Source organism: Callorhinchus milii, unplaced genomic scaffold, assembly GCF_018977255.1.
Source record: "Callorhinchus milii isolate IMCB2004 unplaced genomic scaffold, IMCB_Cmil_1.0 Scaffold25, whole genome shotgun sequence".
NCBI classification, from domain to species: Eukaryota; Metazoa; Chordata; class Chondrichthyes; order Chimaeriformes; family Callorhinchidae; genus Callorhinchus; species Callorhinchus milii.
The window spans coordinates 6,970,016-6,994,364 of record NW_024704766.1 but is presented as its reverse complement, the minus strand read 5'-3'; the positions used below and the strand labels follow the sequence as shown (position 1 = coordinate 6,994,364).

Genomic DNA, 24,349 nt, shown 5'->3' with positions numbered 1-24,349 from the left:
CACGCTGCCCTCGATGAGGGGGTGGGGGTTGGGGGGCAGTATAGATTGGACTGTTTGTGGGACGCAATTGGCTGCCATGTTCCGCCCACAAGATATATACAATCAATTTACTTTGCAGTGTATTCTGTGAAGCGCTTTGAGACGTCTCGAAGACGTGATAAGGCGTTGTGTCAAACGCAAGGATTATTATTGTTACTATTATTATGTTGTACAGGCGAAGCTGTGCTTCATGTAAATGAATTAAGTAAATGCTTTGGTCTGTGTCTGTGTCTCTCCTCAGATGTTGCTGTTACTGGGCTGCTTTGCTGTCTTCTGGTCGATCTATTACACTCTGGAGGTCATCTACACCAGGAAAACGTTTGAGTTCAGCATGTGGTGTAACAGGTACCCCTGTGAGCAGTACAGCTCCCTGCACAGTGAGGAGCTCAATAAATGCACGTCTGAACTCCAACCCCTGCAGGCCCCGACCTCTGGCCAGGACCCCGGGGATCAGTGGCCTTTGACTGTCGACGGTGATCACAGAGTCGGAGACCACAGACCTCTGAGGTGTCCGGCCACAACTGGAACTGACTCCGTCCACTTGACCTCGAGACAACCTGCGGAGAGAGTGGGCCCCACCCAAACCCCGGGGGTCACCGGCAACATCCCGCGGGGGACGCTGCTCTTTGCCCTCGAGGACGAAACCACATAACATTGAGTCAACGGAGTGAACTCTCTCGGACGTCACTGGGAAGCGCAGAGGCTCTGACGGTCACTCGCCAGCACTTGGCCTCCAGATCACAACACGGAGTCTCGCTGGGCACCCGTCAACCCCCCACCCCCACCGGGTGAGGAGGTTGGGGGGAAGAGAAGGTTGGGGCTGGGGGGGAGTCATGTGGGTTTGTGTCTCTTATACGACCAGTCCCTCTCCAAATTCAGTCTCTTTTCCCTCATGCCCCGCCCTCCCACGTTTTACCCCGCACCCCACCCCCAGCTCTGTCCTGCCCGCTCGCTCCGTCCCCACCACTCACCGGCCCCTGAGGTCTCAACGCATCTCTCTTCACTTTCCCCCTGGTGTAACTAGATGTGCGGTGTCGGGACTTTCTGCTTTATCTCCGTCTCCCCTGTCTCCCCACCCCCACCACAGGGCGTAACTCTCTCTCCGACCGACCGCTGCCAAGGTTCTGCTCAGCTTATTCACATGGACATTTGGCTGTTGACTCGTTCCCAGCTCCCAGACACGGTCAATATTGAGGTACAATTACCTTTCACTCTCTCTCTCTCCCCCTCGCTTCCCCTCTCTCCTCTCTCTCCCTCTCTCGGGACAGTGCTGGACAGACTGGGTTGGAATGTCCTTAGTTAGCTGCCCGGTGCGGGTCAGAAATGGGAACCAAGTTTCAAGCCTTTGTGTTTACGAGTGGCTTGTGGCACAGGGGCCAATCTCTCATTGGGCATCTCCCTCAGACCCCAGACCACATCCATCACCACATCCTTTCTCCCCCACCCCCAGCCCTGCTGCAACCTTGACCGTATCATCGCTGGTTGAAGTTAGTTAACAGAAAGGGATTTGAGGATTCTCAGTGCGAGGCTGGAAATGAGTTTCTGTGAATTTAGCCATGGGAAGAAAATGGCCTGAAGGGAGACCGGAAACATGGAGAAGAAGGGAAAATAAGCGCTGTTATTCATACTCTCCTCACTTCCACGACTGAAGACTGTTCAATTAAATCTTCTTCAATCGCTTCAGTTCAGAGGCCACCTAGTTAGTCAACAGGATTCCCTAAGCTTCTCCTCAACCTCTCCGCTAGTGTCAAAACCATTCCTGAAACAAACCTCATCTCCATATTCTTGACCGATCCACGACTATTTGTGGGACGCTGTTGTGCGCAATTAGATGCCACGTTTCGCCCACAAGCTATACAGTCAATTCACTTTACAGTATATCCAGTGAAACACTTTGAGACGTCTTGACGACGTGATAAGACGCAATGTCAAATGTAAGGATTATTATGATTTTTTTTATCTTCTTAAACTTTTAAGGTTATTTTGGGCCAACCGAGGAAAATTCTTAAATTACCAAACCATACTAATCCCCAAACCGAAACTGGACAGAATCTTGATCATTCTCCAATATCTCTTAAGATTTGGGAGAGTGCAGTTATCCCATTGCACACTCTGGGCTCCCCTCAAGCCTTGGTTCTTGCCAACCTGCGCCTAATACTTTCCGGAATTAGGTAAGCAGGATGCATCCCTCCAGGGAGAGAGGATGGCATTCCATCCGAACAATCTATCTCTGGGATTTCAATGTGTAGGTGGGAGGCGTAGAAATCTCAGCTTGGTTTGAAGACTCTTAAACAACGGTGATTAATTTCCGCGTATATCAGGGCAAAAACAATTTGAGAGAGTGAGGTGGGGAGTGTGTGGGAGCTGGGATGGATATGCCGATAACCTCTCTTGGGAGTGATGATCTGCACGGTATAACCTCTTAACTCCCAGCTTCCCCAAGATAACACAGAGCAGGCGATCAGCAGCCCAACACTGTGTGGGTTCTTCCAATATTGCACTGTTGAGATCAGTCACATACAGCACTTTGCCAGGGTGAGTGTCAATGACTTGATGACCCTTCATTGTAACCAGTACAAACGTTGAAATGGCGAGCTTAACAAGGCAAAGGTTAAACTCCAGTACATTTCGGACGCAACACTTAATATTTCAGTGACACAGGGCGGTGAGTGTGTGGGGTGGGGAGTGTGGAGGGAGATTGGGGATTAATTATACAACAGATGGCATTGTCTACAGGTTAGCTGGACCCTTTGTGCCCGCTGATGGACATCTTGTGGAGTCCTGTAGCTCAGTGGTTAGAGCACTCGCCTTAAAAGCGAGACACCTGAGACAATTGAGACACACTCAATTCCAGGCAGAGGGCGAAACCTCGGGCAAGTTTCCTTACTCCACACAGAGCCTAATAATAATCCCTCCAAAACAAAGCAATAATAAATTGGTCATTTTCAATCTACGACTGTTTGTGGTACATTGCTGTGCACAATTGGCTGCCGGGTTTCGCCCACAAATATACAGTCACTTCACTTTACAGTATATACGTTGAGAAGACGTGAAGAGCACTGTATCAAATGCAAGGATTATTATTATTATCTTTTTGTGTGGGCATATAACTATTTTTGCACGGAATTTAGCACCAAATCAAACCTTTCGAATATTAGTTACAGCCGGGTTCTTAGGAAGTAATTTGGAACAAAGAGAAAGTTAGCGACGAGGCTAAAATAGGTAGGTTTTTGAAGTTGATTGCTTTGCAATGTGTGCTTGTGTGTGTGTGTTTTCTTTATCTCATCAGTATTTGCCTTTGACTCTGAAGGTATGTGACACAAACGTATTTCAAAGTGATTGTTCCGGTGTGAGAAATGGCCCTACACTGGGGGTTATTTTTGCCGAATTGTGAATCCTGGCGTTTCAAAATGGAGGGAATAGAATGAGGACTTGTGGAGTCCTATAGCGTATTGGTTAGAGCACTCGCCTCGCAAGCGAGAGGACCCGAGTTTGATTCTCGGGCAGGACGAATCCGCTTAGACAAGTTTCCTTACTCCACACGCCCCTCTTTACCTCACTGGAAGTAGGAACCTGGATGTTAGTCGATTGGTGGATCGCTTTTCTGGTGGTAATAATTCTTTGCAAAAAAATAATAATTTGGTCACTCAATCCATGACTGTTTGTGGGGCGCTTCGGTGCACAATTGGCTGCTGTGTTTTGCCCACAAAATATACAGTCACTACACTTTACGGTATATTCTGTGAAGCGCTTGGAGATGCTTCAACGACGTGATAAGACACTGTGTCAAATTCAAGGATTATTATTGTTATTATTAATTGGTGGTTCCAGAGGGATTGGGTCCATTTCTGGCAAGATTTGGTGAGACAAAAGTCAAACACAACGCCTTCTAACCAGAGGTTAATGCAAGCTATAATAATAATAATAATCCTTGCATTTGATATCGGGCCTCATCAGGTCTTCGAGATGTCTCAAAGCTCTTCACAGAATATACTGCAAAGTGAATTGACTGTATATTTTGTGGGCTGTATATTTTTGCGGCAGCCAATGTGTACAGCAGCGTCCCTCAAACAGCCGTGGATTGAAGAGACCAATTTATTAGTTTTTTTTTAAAGGAATTGTTACCCCCAGAAAGTAATCTGCCAATTGACTAATGACTGGGTTCCTACTTACTAATCTTACTAGGTAAACAGAGGCGTGTGTGTGTGGAGTAAGGAAACTTACCTAACGTTTCGCTCTGTCCAGGAATCGAACCCAGATCTCTCGCTTGTGAGGCGAGTGCTCTAACTCCTGCACTGAGCTGCAGGACTGCACTATAGGTAATCCTGGAGTACTGAACACTGACCACACTCCAATGTTTAACCAACAATTTGCAGTCTTTAACACCAAATTTTATTTGCAGTGGTTGGGGGGAAGAGGAGAGGAGAGTGTTGAGTGAGAAACCTATTGGAATATCGACGCTGCTACATCTGCAAATCCAACCTTTTTGTTGCTGTTTTTGAATCAAAGCTTTGGGTGGATCAACAGAAAAAGAGTCCCCGAGAACTCACCGGACAGTTCGTTTTGGGTTTCGCATAATTTTTATATTATTTTGACTTGCGTCGGCTAGATATAGATATACACACAAATGCGTGAATGATGATGATTGTGCACCCCAAAGATATGAGATATTCAGGTGTAAAGTAATTTATTTTGCGCTTTCTCTCGCTCCCTCTCTCTCCCTCTCTATCTCCCTCTCTCTCTCCTTTGCTCCCTCCTTCCTGCTTTCGCAGCTTTTGAAAATCGGGTTTAAGGAGAAGCAAAGCTGTGTCCTTTTTTTTTTGGTCCGTGATATTTACAGTCAGATTTTATGAGAATAAACCTGATACTGTGACAGAAACTGAAGGCAATAAAGTTTATTGAACAAAAAAACAGGGTTCTTTAAGAGCTGGCTATTTTTATTGTACTCTGCATAAATCATTCACTAATGCTCAAGGTTATGGGTTCCCCTCAAAACCCCCATTCCGTTTTTCTACAAATGTTCAAAAATTTGTCTGTTTCTGTCTATTGTTTTATTGTTTGCTTTTGTGAATGTGTTTTGTATCACAGTTAATGTGTGTGTGTCTGATTTTATCTGTAGTTTGTGTGTGTTTGTATCTATTTGCATGTGCGTCTGTGTTTATCTGTGGTTTGCGTGTGTGTCTCTGCTTGCGTCTATTGTTTGCGTGTGTGAATGTGTCTCTATCACAGTGAATGCGTGTGTGTGCCTATGTTTATCTATAGTTTACGTTTGTACCTGTTTGCGTGTGCATCTGGGTTTATCCATGGTTTGCGTGTGCATCTGTGGTTTAGAATCATAGAATTTTGCAACACAAGAGGCCATTCGGTCCATTCTGCCTGTGCTGCCTCTTTGAACGAGTTACCAACTATTCCCACTCCCAGGCCTTTTCCCCAAAGCCTTGCAAATTTTTCCTTTTCAAGTAAATATCTTAATTCCCTTTTGAAAGTTATTATTGAATCTGCTTCCACTACCCTTTCAGGCAATGCATTCCAGATTGTAACAGCTCGCTACGTAAAAAATATTCTCTTCATCTCCGCTCTAGTTCTTTTGCCCAGTGGGTAAACATCCAGATTGAATAGCAGGTAATGTAATGGAAATCCAGATGGAAAGGCAGATAATAATAATAATTACTAACAACCCTTTGCATTTGATATAGAGCCTTATCAGTGTCGGTATCTGAAAGCACTTCACAGGAATTGCTATAAACTGTAGTGACTGTATATTTTTGTAAGCAAACAATTTGCACAAAGCAGTGTCCCACAAACAGCCATCAGCCAAGTGAGTGACCAAATGTTATTTGGATCGATGGCCTTCTATTACTATTTCCCATAATAATCTGTTGCTTCTGAAATGATGGGCTTCATCTTGTATTCCACAGGTGACATCCATCTCCAATTGGTAGCATGAAACCTGCTATGATAATAATATAATAATCCTTGACTTTGATGTAGCGCCTTATCACGTCTTCGAGACTTCTCAAAGCGCTTCACAGAATATAGTGTAAAGTGAATTGACTGTATGTTTTGTGGGCGAAACGCGGCAGCCAATTGCGCGCAGCAGCGTCCCACACACAGCCGTGGATTGAGTGACCAAATAATTTTTTCTTTTGGAGGATATATTATCCCCAGAAAAACTGTCTGCCAATCGACTAACAACTGGGTTCCTACTTACTGCTGGTAAACAGAGGTGTGCGGAGTAAGGAAATTTGCCGAAGGTTTTGCCCCGCCCGGGAATCAAACCCAGGTCCTCTCACTTGCGAGGCGAGTGCTCTAACCACTGAGCTACAAGACTCCTGTAATAGATATTGACTGTCACTATGAGCCTAGGCTCTGTGTAAATACTCCAGCAAGTAGGGTGGTGATCAACAATGACAGCCCAGCCCAGCAGTTTGGTTATTTCCATGGCAATGGGCGGTCACCCCTCAAAAAGGAAGTAAAAGCGTTGCTTTTTCCTTCCTCCCTTCGTTGTGAAATGTTCACTGATCTGGTAATGCTTCAACACAAAACCACAGGCTCCAAACCAAAAGCGAAGTATTGCTTTCAAAATATGTTGGAAAGGAAAAAACAACTCTGGAGCTCCTGACTTCTCAAAGCTCTTTCCAGTGATTGCTGTCAAGTGTAGGGACTTGTCTTTTTTGCAAGTTGCTGCCAAGTTTGCTTGTTTTTGCAGAGGAGAGTAATGAGGATGATTGGTATTACAGGGAGGAGCACTGAGGAGCAATAGATAAGCTAAGGCTCTTGAGCCTTGATCAGACATATGTCAAAAGAAGAACTTTTTAGAAGCCATACATGGAAAGCTATTCAGTCCAGTAAGCCTGTACCACTAGTTTATTAGATCTTGGCAGATTTGGGAATCCTGTAGCTCAGTGGTTAGAGCGCTCACCTCGCAAGCGAGAGGACCTGGGTTTGATTCCCTGTCAGGGCGAAACATTAGGCAAGTTTCCTTACTCCACACACCTCTGTTTACTCAGCAGTAAGTAGGAACCCAGTTATTAGTCGATTGGCGGATCACTTTCTGGGGGTAATAATCCGTCCAAAAGAATTGGTCACTTAATCCACGACTGTTTGTGGGACACTGCTGTGCGCAATTGGCTGCCACATTTCACCCTCAAAATACCCAGTTAGTTCACTTTACTATATTGTATTTACTGTGAAGCGCCTTGAGATGTGATAAGGCGCTATATGAAATGCAAGGATTATTATCTTTTAATTCTCCATACTTTGCCCTTTCACCACATCCTTTAGTACCTTTTATAAAATAATCCCAGAGCAAAGCTCCAAGGTAACATGACAAGAGGACACAGGCTCAGTCGGGGTCAGCAAGGACCATTTCTGGAACCAGGAATTCTGTCTTTGCACAGACGCATTTAAGCAGTTTTGAAAAAAAGGACAACCTGAAATAAAAGGAGGTTCGAGACTTGAACAATAGACTCATTAGAGAAATGCCTCGTGGCTGTGAATGGGTGAATAGTAGGGCAGATACTCTGAAAGACCTTCAACCCAACTTTATAATCCTCGTAAAGCCCACAGTGATGTCAACTGGCTTATGCTGTCCTGCAGATAAATCATTGAATCTCTGGATGTTACAGCCTTGTCAAAATCCAGCTGGAGTAAAGCCATATTACTGTGCAATCAAAATCCCAAAGCAATCCAATAACTTTCAATGGCAAGCTATTGCGATTTTAGCCGGTTAGACTCCAGCAGTTACCCCAACGCACACTCTGAAGTCTTCAAGCCTCGGCTCTTGCCAACCTGCACCTAATGCTTTCCGGGATTAGGTAAGCAGGATGTGTCCCATCAGGGATGTTGTGTCCCATCAACAACTAGCTCTGGAATTTCCATGTGTAGGTGGGATGCATGGAATTCTCAACTTGGTTTGGAGACTCTTAAGTAACGGTGATGGGTTTCTACATGTGTCAGACCCCCAAAAATAAAAGTGTCAAGGATGTTTTGAGCCTCAATGACACCTCGACATTGAGAAACATTTTGGAGGAACAATAAATTACAATTGTCAATTTCTTGTTCCAAAGGAAGAAGCCCATTTGGTAAATGCAACAGGATATTTGGATTGAATGGCAGGTAATAATAATAATAATCCTTGCATTTGATATAGCGCCTTATCACATCATTGAGACATCACAAAGCGCTTCACAGAATGTACTGTAAAGTGAATTAACTGTATTTTGTGTACAAAATGCGGCAGCCAATTACACACAGCAGTGTCTCACAAACAGTCATGGATTGAGTGACCATATTAATTTTTTTTTGGTGGGGAGGCATTAGACACAAGCTGGGAAATGGCCCACTCGGGTTGTGTAATACTGCAGTTGAAAGTGTCCCTGTATAGACACTTTGCATCAAAACTACTGTTGCAACCCTCTCCGTAATGCCCTCAATGATTTTATGTTTCTGTAGATTTGGGGCAGGTCTCCACCTTCGTGTTTCAAAGATGACCACATCAGCTGCCACATTTTGCCCACAAAATACACAGTTAATTCACTTTACAATATGTCCTGCAAAGAGCTTTGAGATGCTATATCAAATGCAAGGATTATTATTATTATTATCATCATCGCCCAAGACTAGAGCTTAACTCAACAGTGAGTTGTGAGTGGCACAAACTCAAGTATTTTTCAGAATTTTGTGGCTTCGGAACACAATGAAACTATTTTGTTTGTTGTGTCCGGGCAGTGACTACAGGCCATCAATGTAAGACAGCTGGCAAACGAGCAAATGGGGAGGTTAGGAGCAAAAACAGAAGTCGCTGGGAACGCTCAGCAGGTCAGGCAGCATCTATGGAGAAAGTGAGTCACCGTTTCGGGTCCACGACCCTTTATCAGAACTGGGGCATGTTGGGAGGAGAGGCTTTGAAGGACGAGCAGTGAGTGGGGAGGCAGGGCAAGGAAGACAAAGGAGAAAAGGGGAGGTTAGGAGGTTTATTTTATGTGCCAGAGGCATATAAAGAGTGATTAGGATAGCAAATGGCCTCCCAGAATGATGGTTGAGGCAGAATCTACATTAGCGTTGAAAAGGGAACAAGATAAATGCCTAAAAAGGAGTTAACCATGAGGGGTGGGGGGGGAGGAAGGATTCCTCTTGGTTCTATCCATGTGGTTTTAATGAGGCTGCTCCTCATTAGATTAGATCTCAACAACAACAAATTGCATTTATACAGCACCCTTCACCCCAGGAGGACGTCCCAAGGTCCTGGAGAGTGAAGGGTTTGCACGAGAGCTGTGGGCTGGAGTCAAGAGGGGTGCAGGGCAAGGAGGGTGGTGTTGGGAAATTGACCAAAGGTGTGGTCAAAGAAGAGTCTCCAAACCAAGCTGAGAATTCCATGCATCCCACCTACACATGGAAATCCAAGAGACAGGTTATTGGGATGGAATGCTCTCTCTCTCTCCCTCTTGCTTACCTAATTCTGGAAAGAATTAAATGCAGGTTGGCAAGAGCTAAGGCTTGGGAGGAGCCTAGAGTGTGCGTTAGGGTAACTGCTGGAGTCCAACCAGCTTTGGGAAAGCTTCCAGCAGCCATGACTGTCAGTAAGTGATGCTTGAGTGTTTTAGCACAAATTAACCCTTTCCCCTCCTCCACCCCCAGCAATATTAGCGTAAAGGCGCCAACTCACAGGTGACATCAAGCCACAGAGCCAAGGCAGCCAGACACTCGCTCAATAAAGATCCCAACGTTCCTCCATCTCAAAATTTTATTTACGTCGCATGGTTTCAAATTGACCAAAAAAAGACAAAAAAAAAGTACAAAAACGTAGGGCTAAAATTAATTCAAAATGTTTTTTTTTACAAAGAACTAATATACAGCACGTTTGACAGAAAGCAGGAATTCTCTCCCCGATGGGATCCGTTTTTTTCAAAATGGTCTTGGCCGCGAGCGACTTCTGCACCAAGGCAACTTCATACCAATCCCTTGCGATTGAACCACCGGTTGTGGGGTCAAAGCGTTCAACAGCAACTTGTAAATACACAGCGCCCTCTCACTCATGCAGGGTAGCGTCCCAGAGCGCTTGACAGTGGCGGAGCACGATGTCGAGCCGGAGGGGAAGGGGAAGTGACCACAGGCACAGCCAAAGAGGAAGGTCTTCCAACGCGTCCTGAAGATGGGGAAGGAAGGGGCAAGGCAGAGGGATAGAGGGAGAGAGTGACAGAGTGTCGGGGCGCAGTGGCTGAAAGCGCGGCCACTGATGGTGGAACGGAGGGCACGAGGGACATGCAGGAGGCCGGGGCCAGTCAGCGGATTGTGGGTGAGAGAAGAAGGGCATGAAGGGATTTGCAAACATTTGCAAGGAGTTGCTGTCAAGTGTGTACTGAATAGGGATTTCAGCCAATTTTGAGTGACATCAAGATCCCACAAACGCCTAAACTTAGCGGAAACCATAAGGAATAAAGTCTCATTACTCAGAACCATTCACCCAGAAAACGGCTTCACATAGGTAAAAACAGTCACCTGCTCAGCGCGGTTTCAGTCGCAGGATTGAAAGCCACTGTTTAATAGCAGTTTTTGATACATGCTATTTCTGAACTTACTTATTAATTTCCGACAACAAAGGATGAGGACCAGAGGTTTTGCTCGGACTCTTTTGGAAACCGCTTTCCTTTTTTTAAGCATCGGAATTTTAATTTGTTTGAATCGAGCCCTTTCATCTTAAAATAATCTTTTTTTAAAAAACTCAGCTGTTTGTTCGAGAGCTGATCAGCGGGTCTATCTGTGAAACGGGAAACGGGTTGTAAAGCTCTTTTCCTCCCCATTTTCCCCCAAAATCTCACCCCCAATGTCACCCCAAAGCTGAGCCATTGTATTGGTCGGAGGGGAGAGTTTTGAGGGTCTTTTTAAATGTCTCTAATGCAACATGTGGTGACAAAGGAACTCGGAATGTCAACAGCGTTGCAGTAAATCTAACTAACGGAGCTTGTGAGCATTGGGCTGTTGTCAGGCTGTGAGGAGACACCTGCAGCAAGTGGAATAATTATATTTTACATTCATATAGAGCCGGGAGGATGTCTCAACGCACTTCACAGAAACAGCGTCGAGAGGCGGGCGGGGTAGGAGTTGAGGGGCTGAGGAAAGAGGAGGCGGAGGCCGAGGGGTTGGGTGGTTGGTCTTGGGGTTCTAGTGACAGTGCAATGCGACGTGGAGATAAAGGGAGGTCCGAGTCCAGTGAACGACTGGAAGTTGAGCAGCACGGGTCACACCGCTGCGTACAAACTAGGAATGAGAAAGTCTGGGTCCATTTGAAAGGTGTCCATCACTATGCACTGACACTTAAAAACAATGGTGGTTTTAAACAGCTCTATTACAGGAGAGATCAGCAATGGAGACAGAGACAGAGCAGTTCTACTCTCAAACATTCACAACGTTGGGGAGGGGGGTTGGGCATGGAATTATTTTACGGAGGAATTATGACACAGGCCCCATTTTGGTCTGGTGGAAAATTATAGCCAACAGGGGGGAGGGGGAAGGGAGCTGGCGCAAAGAAAAAACTGACCAGTAAAAGATGCCGATGGACACATTACATTGCTCTCCTAAGTGCCACATAATAAATAAATGACTATGATCACAGTTAGTTAGGGCCAATGAAGATTTTTCTAGTGTTAACTGTTTTTTTTGGTGGGGTCGCTTATTGTTACTGTGGCGAAAGCGCACGTTTTAACAGGGTGGTGGGTCGGAGGGGAGAGTGACTTTAGCCGATGATCTGTCTAGGTTTTCCGTAGCTCATTCCTGACTGGGAGGCTCCCTGATTGCTCCCCATCTGTAGGCCAATGATGTTCTTGCCCTGGCTCAGTTGGTCTGCGGTGAATTCACGCTTGTTCTCCTGGGCTTTCCTGAGATAAACAAGAAGCAGAATATGAAGTCAAATCCTTGCATTTTTATACAGCGCCTCAATACGTCTTTGAGATGTCTCATAGCGCTTCACAGAATGTACTGTAAAGTGAATTGACTGTATATTTGTGGGCGAAACGCGACAGCCAATTGCGCACAGCAGCGTCCCATCGACATAAAGGGGTACATCGACATTTATATAGAATGATGGTCAAATGTCCTTTAGCGTACTATATAGTGTTCAGTTTTTGGGCAGCCAAATCTTAGGATAAATAGTGGAGTCCTGTAGCTCAGTGGTTAGAGCCCTCACCTCGTAAGCGAGAGGACCCGGGTTTGATTCCCGGTCCGGGCGAAACCTTAGGCAAGTTTCCTTACTCCACACCCACTCCTCTGGTTACCAACAGTAAGTAGGAACTCGGTTGTTAGTTGATTGGCGGATTGCTTTCCGGGGGTAATAATCCGTTCAAAATAAACAAATATACAAATAATTTGGTCACTCAATCAATCCATGACTTTGTGGGACGCTGCTGTCTGCAATTGGCTGCCACGTTTCGCCCACAAAATATACGATCAGTTCACTTTACAGTCTATTCTGTGAAGCTCTTTGAGACGTCGAGTAGATGTGAAAAGCGCTATATCAAATGTAAGGATTATTGTTATTATTTATGTTCTGTGAAGAGCTTTGAGATGTCTCAATGGTGTGATAAGGCGCTGTATCAAATGCAAGGATTATTATTAGTAATATATTCAATAAGAATAATTATTGCATTTGCTAAAGTACTTTCGTATCAGTGGGGTTTCTCAAAGCACCTCACTGTAAAGTGTAGTAACTGTATTTTGTAGTTGAACACAGCTGCCAATTTGTAGCAGAGCAAAGTCCCACAATCTGCCTTGAAGTGAGTGACTGATTTTATCCTGGGAATTGTCGGCCAGGACACCAGGAGAGAGAAACGTTTATTTGGGAGGCTTATTGAGCAGGAGAAACTCCTTTTTCTTTTCGAATAACGCCGTGGGATCTCTAGCGTCCACGTGAACACACACAGACTGGACCTCGGTTTATTGTCTCTTGTGAAGGACGGCATTTCCTACAATGCAACGCACTAGAGCGTAAGCCTAGACCACGTGAGTTTAAAGTCCCGACTATTTCTCAAATCGAACGCTCTGGGACACTACCCTGCGTGAGGGGGCATTATGTAAATCCAAGTTGTCGTTGTTCTTCTGAACTCGTTGACTACAGTCAACCAGTACAGTAAACAGTAATCATAATAATCCTTGCATTTGACATTGCGTCTTATCACGTCTTCGAGACGTCTCAAAGCGCTTCACGGAATAACACTGACAAGTGTAGTGATTCTATATCTTGTGGGCAGAATGGGCTGTGCGCTACTTACTTGACAAAGCAGCTTGGATCACCATGGAAATGCCCATCGCTCTTTGTCACGGCGAGATTACCCAGGGCCAAGATGGTCCTTTGGACAGCGGCGAGATCCTTTCCTGTAAGAGGGACGGGAGGTCAGCCTCGTGTCAGTGGATACAATACACCCGTCGGTTTCACTGAGGAAACGGGAAGCAGTTCCATCAGCAAATCCCACGAGGAAATAATTGCCAAGAGCTGCACATCTTACTCTGCTGCAGGCTCTGCCTACCCTGTGGTTATCTGATCAACTCCCTTCCCTTGACTTGTTTCTGCTTCCATTGATATAATTGGTTTGCAGGAAGGGCTCAGGATTTTCAAGTCAAATTAAGACTTTTGAGTCATGGGGGAGGGAGGGAGGTGTAGGGGTGGCGGGTGGGTTTGCGACGATTCCGCATGGAATTCCCGTGCGTTTAAAAACTTTGCCGGAGCTTAACCGAGAGAGTGGGAATCCGGCTGGTGATTGTCTACCATGGCTGTCTCTCATCAGGGAGGCCGGGCTCTGGGTGATGATTGACTGGTCAGAGCTGTCACTCACTCACACATCCATTGGCTTTGGCAGTGGGCAGTATCGGGAGCCGATCATGGGGGAGCTCTGGAAATTTCCCAGTTTCCCTATAGCCAGTTCACCCCCTCCCCCCACTCCCCGTACCACCTGCTTGGTACATGCCCTCCACATCCCCTCCGCCTCACCATCATCGGACGAGCTTTCAGCCCTTTGAGCCCACTCCCTGCGGCTCTCTCCTCTCTGCTTTCAAAATCCATCTAAAAAACTCTCTTCATCTCTTCATCCGAGTCTTCAGCCACCCCCCCACCACCACCACCACAGTCCACAGTTCTCAGCATCTCGCGATTGCCAAAGACCCTGTGCGGGCCGATTAAATTATAATTGGAGTCAAGATACAGATCAGCCACGAGCTAATAAAATGGCGGAACAGGCTCGAGGAGCTGAATGGCCTCCTCCTGATCCTGTATGTTACTCCGAGACACTCAGCTGGGAAAGGCTATCCATGGTTCAAACCGCAACAGCTTGTGTTTGCCCTTTGCCCTTCACGCGGGAAAGCGTCTCGAAGCACTCAAAAGTCCGCCATCAAGTCCTGGGCTACACTGACTGTCACGTACCTTCCCACAAGTCCACAGTCTGGAAGATGTCGGTTTTGTTGATGCCGTAAGTCTCGGCCGCCTTCAGAAACTGTGACACCAGCTCCATCTGCTTGAAAGCCTTCTGCGAGTTCTCGACCTTCTTGATGGGCTTCGATTCATCGCTGTACAGACTGTTGATCAGTTTGCCCAAAATCTGCCGGAACAAGACGCAGCTCATTGAGAAACAAGAAGGCGAGATCAGAAAACATCTCACAAAGGCTTTGGAAGAATGCGGAATCCAACGGCCCATCCAACTGTTTAAATGGGAGATACTTGGGGAATTAAGGGGGTTTGTGGAGAAAAGGCAGGGAAATGGGATTAAGCAACAACAGCTAATTGGATTTATGTAGAGTCCTGTAGCATTGCTCTTGCCTCCCAAACGAGAGGACCCGGGTTTGTTTCCTGGGCAGGCCGAAACCTCAGGCAAGTTTCCTTACTCCACACACCTCTGTTTACTTAGCAGTAAGTAACCCGGTTGTTAACCTCTTCAAAAATGTTTTTAGTAATAATGGTTTGGTCAATCAATCCATGACTGTTTGTAGGCAATTGGCTGTCACGTTTCGCCCACAAAATACACAGTCACTCCACTTTACAACATATTCTGTGAAGCGCTTTGAAATGTCTGAACGACGCAATAAGGCGCTATATCAAATGCAAGGATTATTATATATCACCTTTCACTTCAGTAGGATATCTGACACGGTCTAAGGTCCAGGGTCGATGGGCTGAACGGTCCTAAGATCCTAACAACTTTAATATTGAGTCACAATCTCAAACACACATGGGTAGCAAATCCTTCCAAAATCACACTTCAATTGCAATTCGACCTGTGATTAATCCTAGGGTGACTTGCTGATATCAGAATACAAATTAGAATTACTTTTACAACACTTGTGAGATTGTGATGGATCTCTGAATTAGTTGACAGCAATTCATCAGACAGCTAGCAAGGCAATGGCTTGAGCCAGACAAGATTTTTACAATGAGATCATTGAGGCAATCCTGGCCTCAAGACAGTAATAAAATAGCAAGTGGCTCCATTTGTTGGAACCACAGATTATGCCATGCCATAATAGTAATAATCATAATAATCTTGGATTCACCCACAAAACGAACAACCACTTTACAATATATCCTGTGAAGCGCTTTGAGACGTCTCAACGACTTGATAAGGCGCTGTATCAAATGCAACGATTATTATTATTAATTGATATAGTCATCATGTGATCTAAGGGCGTCACAAGATTTTACTGTGAAAAGACTGTGTAATTTGTGGGTGAAATGCGCACAGCAATGTCCCACAAACAGCCATGGAGTGAGTGACCCACTTTATCTGGAGGATTATTGGCCAGAACACCAGGAGAAAGAGAGAAACTCCCTTCTCTTTTCAAATAGCGCCGTGGAATCTTTAACATCTGGGGGAACTTTATCAGATTAATACCCTAAAAAGTGGCAGAACAGTTCTAAATCCAATATACCATCTACACACTCATTTTTATCAGAGAAATCTTCCCTGATTTCATTGACCTTGTTGGGTGTATGAATTGTTTCGGTCGGTTGTCAACAACATGACTCTCTGGAGTGATATTTTCCCTACTTTTCAGGAAGTTTCAATTTGTTTTTCACTATATAAAATATAAAATATACCGTAAAAAATAATGCAAAATGGAATTTTTTGTGTAAATAGAAACCCAGTTGTTAGTCAATTGGAGGATTACTTTCCGGGGGTATAAAAAAGGTCACTCAACCCATGACTGTTTGTGGGACACTCCTGTACACAATTGACAGCCGCATTTCGCCCACATTTCGCGAAGCGCTTTGAGATGTCTCAAGTACGTGATGAGGGCTATATCAGCTGCAAGTATTATTTATTAATAAGTTGTGAATTTGTTTGATGTGATTTTTTTTTAACGAGCGAGTTTTGTTCTCATAATATGCCCCACTTTACCATCATTGAATATCAGGGCAATACCAAACCCGGCGACTCTCATCCCAAACTCCATCACACCTCTTACAAAGAGAAACCATCGTTCTCGATTTTCGGTCACCACGGAGAATGCTCACTTCAGAATTCCCATGAAACTCAACAGATTTTAATTGTAATTAGTGAGTGTGGCAGCGTGTGTGGATGATCGAGGCTAAGGTTGGTATCCAAGTCTCCCAATATTCCACTAGTCTCAGCCTCCGAGAGCCTTTGTAGATCAAATTTTACCAAGATTCTTAAATCCTGCCTCAATTTGCTAGGCCAGGATATCAAGGGATATGGGGCAAAGGCAGCCATGATCTAATTGATTGGTGGAACAGGCTCAAGGGGCTGAATTCCATACTCCTGTTCCTATGAGCTTGGTTTTGAAGAACTGGCTTCTGAATTTAGATTGATTTGAAGAATTTTGGGACAATTCTGCATGACTTTAGATCCTTTTTAAGACAAAATGGGTTCTCAGGGCGAGGACTAGGTGGAATTTCTAACCTCAGGGGTCAAATGTGCAGACGAGAGGGCAAACACCTCTTTTGTGGAGGGTAAAGCAGACAGCATGAAACCAATGGCATCACATTGGTGTCTATTTTACTGACAAACACACAGTCAATCCACTTTACTATGTATCCTGTGAAGTGCTTTGAGCCTTCTCAATGACGTGATAAGACGCTATAATCAAATACAAGGATTATTATTGTGTAAACCATGTGTAAATGCAAGTTTACAGAGGGAATTACAGGTGCTGTTAATGATATAATTCACACAGTAAAATCATGTGAACCAATACAATGTTTCCCATTGTAATGGACAGCAATAAAAATTCTATGAATTTATTTTTTTGTTTCTGAAGGATGTCTCAAAATAATAATAATCCCTACATTTGGTATCGAGTGTTATCATTTCTTCAAGACGTCTCAAAACACTTCACAAAATTTACTGTAAAATGGAGTGACTGTGCATTTTATAGACAAACGGCACCGCAGTTTGTCCTCAGCAGTGTCCCACAAACAGCCATGGAGTGAGTGACCAATTTTATTTGTTGGCCAGGACACTGGGAAGTCATCCTGTGAAGTCAAGCGGGTCCTAACTGCTCTCAGTAACTTACTGTGCCATCTTTAAGCCAAGCCTGGAAGCCATATCTTCCCTGCTCTGGCCTTCCCACGGTATTGTCCAATTGAGCGATGATCCACTCCACTAGCTTTTCCTCCAGTTCCGGTTCATATTTCTTCTCAATCCTGTTTCGCACGTCCCTGCTTAGTCCATAAGATGGTCCCGCGTTAGCCATGGTTAGCAGTGAAGTAGACCTGTGGCAGATGCACACACAGAAAAAGACATGAAGGTCAGTGAACTAGAGTCAGACAAATCTGAACTGAACTGGGACAAGTCACCTCGATTGCCCTTGTGCACTGAGCTCACGGCTCAGCCTGTTGAAAACAGAAATTAGGTTGATTTGAATAACAATAATAATAATAATCCTTGAATTTGATGCAGCGCCTCATCAGGTCTTTGAGACACCTCAAAGTACTTCACAGAATTTACTGTAATTGGGAATTACTGTATATTTTGTGGGCGAAACGCGGCAGCAAATTGTATACAGCAGCGTCCCACAAACAGTCGTGGATTGAGTCACCACACTTTTTTTAAAAAAGGGGGTTATTACCCCCGGAAAATAATTCTCTAATCGACTAACAACTGGGTTCCTATTTACTGCTGTGTAAACAGAGGCGTGTGGAGTAAAGAAACTTGGTTAACATTTCGCTCCGGAATTGAACTTGGGTCCTCTCGCTTGCGAGGCGAGTGCTCTAACCACTAGACTACTCATTTAATTTTGATCAATATTGGGAGGCCTATAATGAAGCTGGGAAATTGACGGTCTCTCTCTCTCTCTCTCTCTCGGTGGCTTAACATGGTCCAGGCAGACTCCATGTTTGGCTACCCTTGCGGACATGCTCTTATTAGGAAATCAAATTTGCTGACGCTGTTTTATTGAAAGAAGTGAAGGGGGCAGAGGTGGTAAGATGGGGTCGGGATCAGGACAGGTGGCGGATAGGGAGGGAAGCGGTTGGAGGGTGATAGAAGACGCCGTCGAAGAGGAGGGAATTTCCACTGAGGCAGGGACAGAACTGTGCCATTTACTGGCAGAGGACTCCAGTAACCTAATCACTTCCCTCTTTGGCTTGTGGGAGTCTCTCTCATCCTGATGGAAGTCGAGGCTCTTTGAGTATTAACAGTAAAGCCACACTCCATTTCCTCATCCACTAACCGTAAACTGGGTTTCTTCATTAGTCATCTCCCTGTTTATAATGGACTTTCAATTCCAGGCCAGTTCAGGGGCATTCACAGTTTTCTATGTCTCTCCCTAATCTTTCAACCTTAGCCCCTCTTGTTTTTGAGACCGGTCAAGGTCACAGTCACAAAAAGAGCCATGAGTCTCCCTCTTTAATCCTTGTATTTGATTTAGCGCCTTACCACATTTTCCTGACGTCTCAAAGCGCTCCACAGGATATATGGTAAAGGGGAGTGATTGTGTATTTTCTGGCTAGTTATGGACATTGGCTGAAGATTCATGTCCATTTCAAAGCGACAGCCAACATAAGGCTTCCTGGGAAAGGGTGCACAGGCAGCAAGTGTCTACAGACACTGCAGACACCAGCCAGTCGGTTATAGAGACTCAGTAGGAAGGATTCAGCTAACTCAATGTGTAGTTCACACTGTGAAACTCGCCCTCAAGTCTTGCACTTAAACACCTAACAAACAGACATAGACTCCTTCACACGCCTCAAATTTGCCAACAGTGAAGGGAGGCTTCAATGATGGACGCTGGGAGTCTGGAGCCATTATTTGGGAATTTCTTAAATTGAGCATGTGGTGCATTTCGCCCACAAAATACACAGTCTTTTACAATATATTCTGTGAAGCGCTTTGAGACATATCAACGATGTGATAAGTCGCTATATCAAATGCAAGGATTATTATTATTGTCGGTTCATCGCACCGTCAAATGAAACCCGAGCATGTAGCAGAGATTAGTTTAGGAGTGACAGAGGATGGGATCATGGACTTCCTCCCACCCCATCCCCACCCCCACAACCACCCATGACATTGTATCTGTAAGTGCCCCCAAGGAGAGCTCAGTACTTTGAGCAGAAATTGGAAGCTCTGCTTGGAGATTGGAACCCATTAATTTGAGAGCGTCCAATAGTCAAGTTAACCCAAGTGACTGAAGTTCCTGGTGGCAACACATGCAAAGACTGATCTAAGGATGGAGAAAAATCACCATTGCTAGTGCCCAGGGTTTTGGAGTTCGTCATCTGCAAGTGAATACCCTGTAAACCCAAAGGGTAATGCAAATCTGTAACTCCCTCCCTCTACCAATAGGCTGTGGATTATGATTGAGGTGGCTAGATGTTTGTTAGGTCAGGGTATCAAGGGATACGGGGCAAGGACGAGTATTGGAGTTGAGGTACAAATCAGTCGTGATCTAATAGAATGGCGGGTCAGGCTCGAGGGGCTGAATGGCCTACTTCTTTTCCCATGTTCCTATAAACTGAATCCCCACCTAGACCCAGATGAAATTTCTCCCCAATCATAGGTGAGTTCTACTATTACTAATAGTAATTCTTGCATTTGATATAGCACCTTATCATGTCATTGAGATGTCTCAAAGCGCTTCACAGAATATCTGTATTTTGGGGGTGAAATGTGGCAGCCAATTGCATACAGCAGTGTCGCACAAACAGTCACGGATTGAATGATCACATTATTATTCTTTTTTTTTGAAGGGATTATTACCTCTAAGCGATCTGCCAATTGACTAACAACCTGGTTCCTACTTACTGCTAGGTAAACAGAGGCATGTGGAGTAAGGAAACTTGGCTAAGTTTCCACCCTGCCTGGGAATTAACCTGGGTTCTCTCACTCGCGAGGCGAGTGTTCTCACTGCTACACTACAAAACTCCACAACTTTCCCATGATCTTTTTTTTGTACAGGATTCTCCTCTCTCTCCCTTTCATCCACACTTTGTCGTTTAACACATCAGTCATTTGCGGCAATCTTCTCCCTCTCCGTCTATCTCTGCTGCTCAACACAGCCTCCTGCTAATGGAAGGGTGTAGATGATTGTCAATCCTCCATCTGACTGCCCTCCCCTAACCTCACCTTCTACTCAGCTCCATTCCATAGCAAACAAGCTCAAGATTCCTGTAACTATACTCCATACTCTGTGCAATTTCATCCAGCCCCTATTCTGTGCCTCCCCTCCCCATGTCCTCTCTTCTCCTCCCCCAATTTGGTCCTCCTACTTGCCACCCCTCTTTGTCCCACTATCAGAGGCTAAGTTTTCATCCACTCTCTCCCCCGCCACCCCCACCCCTTCCATCTGGATCTCCCTTTGTTTCACACCTTTTCTCCCTTGCTCCAAACCCTCTTAAAACCAAAATGCTGATTGTGCTTAGGTCATCATCCTCAACGACTCGCCCCACCCACCTCACTCACCACCATCTTGCTGATTGACCCACTTAGACGTTTTGCCTGCAAAGTACACAGGCACTCGACTTTACAGTATATTCTGTGAAGCACTTTGAGTGGTCTCAATGCCATGATAAGGCGCTGTATCAAATGCAAGGATTATTATTATTTCTAAAGCATTAAGTGATGTGAAAGGCGCTGTTTAAATCCAAGTGCTTGCTATCTGCAGGAGTCATTTCAAAATTCTCCCAACAGTAAATTGTCCTTCCATATTAATAATAAAGGAAATTGTGATTTTGTTGGCTGTCACCATGCGGTCAGCGTTTTAGGCTGTTTTTACAGAATTTTAGGCAAATTGTACAGAATATTATTTGACAATTAAAGTCATTGCGTGATTATTATTTATTAGATTCCTGCTTTCGTAATATTTTAATCATTCTATAAGGTTTGAAACAAATTCACGAAGCATTGCTTCATCTGTAGAAATAATCATAGTCCTTGCATTTGATACAGCGCCTTATCACATCATTGATATGTCTCAAAGTGCTTCACAGGATACACTGTAAAGTGAATTGACTGTATATGTTGTGGATGAAACGCAACAGCTAATTGAGCACAGCAGTGTCCCACAAACAGTCGTGGATTGAGGTACCAATTTTTTTTAAAAGAGATTATTACCCCCAGAAAGCGATCCGCCAGTCGACTAACAGCTGGGGTCCTACTTACTGCGAGTTAAACAGAAGCGTGTGGAGGAAGGAAACTTGTCTAAGGTTTCGCCCTGCCCGGGAATCAAACTCAGTTTGTCTCGCTTGCGAGGCGAGCGCTCTAACCACTGAGCTACACGACTCCACTCCAGTTCAGTCCACATCAGTGAAAACTCCCTTAAAAAAAAAGTCCTGGTTTCTGCAGCCAAACTGGAAGGTTTTTGTTACTGCGTTGGTAATGCAGTATGCAAAGCAGAGTGAAAAAAAACCTATGGGGAGGCAGAGTGCGTGTGGATCAACAGACTCTGTGTTCTAAAACGTTTCTGACTGGGTGGCTGTCCATAAACTCTTAATCAACTTTTTTCCCCCAAAAAATATAACTTTGCACCACTTATTTTTAATAAGAGACAAAAGGCAGCACTATTTCCCCCACCCTAAAAAAACTCTTTAAGCAGGAAACGTGTTTCAAGTGGGTAATTTCTGTCAATAATTTATGCTAGGAATGCAAAAAAAAAGTTTATGTTTTGAAGCGTTAAATCCTTTCTGGGTTTTTTTTTCATTTTGTTGAAGTCAAACTTAGCCCCTGCGAGTATGAATAAGTTAGTTACTTAGTTTAGGGAGTGTTGTGTTGTGTCAACACCCCCAGTTGGATACAGAGGAAAGTTCCCAACGCTTGAGGGTGGTATAAACGGCCAAAACAGTGCCAACTGCTTTTTGGGGGAAGAGTTAAAAAAAATGTTTACTGTGCAATTAACTCAACGCAGCTGAAAAAAGAAATGACAAACCCACCCACCCAAGCTCTCCAGATTTGCTCATGAGATTTCTACACAGATCTCAGTTAACATTGTAGACATAGAGCGACTGAGGTACACAGCGTTTGAACGTCTTAAAGTTTAAGTCTTAAACTCAGATCAAGTTCACACTTGTTCACAGAAACTGTACTGACAATGACTACAGGGTCATGTTAGTAAGTCTGATAACAATCCCTCCAAAACCAAAATCAATAATGAATTGGTCATTTTCAATCCACGACTGTTTGTGGGACATTGCTGTGCGCAATTGGCTGCCGCGTTCGCCCACAAATATACAGTCAATTCACTTTACAGTGTGTTCTGTGAAGCGCTTTGGGACGTCCTCCTGACGTGAAAAGCGCTATGTCAAATGCAAGGATTATTATTATTATTAAAAGCATTATGCGTAAGGTCCCAACTAGTGCAAACATTTCTGCAACTTGTTTAAAAAGTTTTCTCCACCTTAAATGTATCCAGCACAACAACAGAAATACCATTGGGATGCAGAGAATATGTTTCACCTACCGTTTTCCTCCAGAGGCTGAGAGATATCCTGCTGTGGCTTGTCGACTGAAAAAGTGAAGCTTGAGGTTAAAATCCTGTCTAAAAAAGATTCCCGTTATCGACCTGACGTCAGTGGGTTAGGAAAAAGGAAGGCGAGTCCTTACATGGAAAATTAGCATTCAGATGGGAGCCTTATTTGGTGAAAGTTCCTCACAGACAATAGGAAAAAGGGGCAGAGTCTCTCAAATTAACACATTCCTCACATACCAACCCCATGTCGATTTCACAGCCTTGAGACAGACCTCACTAACCAACCCATCCAATGATGTCATTTTTGCCTTGAGGGGACCCACTGGAAGCCAGAATTTTGAGCTTGAATTTCGCACAGATATTTTCAACTATGTCTCCCAATGTGGTCAGATCATACATCCACTGAAGGATTCGCTGCCCCTCTCCTCCCTCCCCCCCTCTCACCACCCCCCCACCCCCAACCCAAAAAATAAATCAACCGCAAAAAAATGTTTCCACTGCACAGCCCTGAATACTCATCTCCATGTGTGGTTCAGGCGAGTGATTGTCTCAGTCTGTAGGAACTTTTGTCATTGCAGATATTCTATTAAATACAGTTTGGCAGGACACAGCGCAAACTTTGAGGCTGAAATTCCACCTAGTTTTCGACCCTTTTGTCTTAAATAAGTCATGTTGTTCTGGACTGTAGAGAAGTCCTGTCATGTAGTGGTTAGCACACTCGACTTGCAAGCGAGAGGACTCGGGTTCGATTCCCGGACAGGACAAAACCTTAGGCAAGGTTCCTGACTCCACGCCCCTGATTACCTGGCAGTAAGTAGGAGCCCGGTTGTTAGTCGATTGTCAGAACGCTTTCCGGGGCTAATAAGCCCTTAAAAAAAATTTGGTGACTCAATCCACGCCTGTTTGCTGTGCACAATCAACTGCTGCGTTTTACCCACAAAATATACAGTCAATCCACTCTACAATATATTCTGTGAAGCACTTCGAGACAACGTGATAAGGTGCTATATCAAATGCAAGGATTATTATTAATTTGTGGGGGGTATTTTGCTTTTCCTGATTCTCCCCCACCCCAAGCCAATATGCTTTAATCTGCTCTGTCATTACCGGTAGTGAGCGAGAGGTAGTCTTTTACGCTATGGTAATTACACTGGGACACTGACATCTGCTGGTTAATGCGTTGCGTAACTGCTTCCAGAGTCCTTCATTTCTAATCGTGATTCTTCTTAATGTTTAACTTAATGCCATGTCTAATGTTAGAACATTTCAAAGCTTCGCAGGCCGTTAAACGGTACGCTGCTGTGCGCGAATTGGGCGCAGTGCTCCCCCCGCGAAATGCACAGTCACTTCAATTCAACAGCAAATCCTGCAAAGCGCTTTCAGACGCTAGGTCAAACACACTTTT

At 44.7% G+C, this 24,349-nt stretch overlaps 2 protein-coding genes across 2 annotated transcripts in view; one reads left to right on the top strand and one right to left on the bottom strand.

The window, feature by feature from the left end:
• Positions 1-1,881, top strand: part of pcsk7 (proprotein convertase subtilisin/kexin type 7) — a 56,093-nt gene extending 54,212 nt beyond the window's left edge. The window contains exon 16 of the mRNA XM_042343888.1: positions 281-1,881. Within this exon, the coding sequence (XP_042199822.1) occupies positions 281-691 (411 nt within the window). The 3' untranslated portion in view covers positions 692-1,881. The remainder of the gene's footprint in view (positions 1-280) is intronic.
• A 7,885-nt stretch (positions 1,882-9,766) lies between these two features.
• On the bottom strand, positions 9,767-22,980 carry LOC103187692 (transgelin). The gene is made up of 5 exons (XM_042343854.1): positions 22,936-22,980; positions 17,554-17,752; positions 14,450-14,624; positions 13,305-13,407; positions 9,767-11,915 (listed from the first exon to the last, which is right to left on the bottom strand). The coding sequence occupies exons 2-5, from the start codon at positions 17,731-17,733 to the stop codon at positions 11,774-11,776; spliced, it is 600 nt and encodes a 199-aa protein (XP_042199788.1). The 5' UTR covers positions 17,734-17,752; positions 22,936-22,980; the 3' UTR covers positions 9,767-11,773.
• Between the last annotated feature and the right edge of the window lie 1,369 nt (positions 22,981-24,349).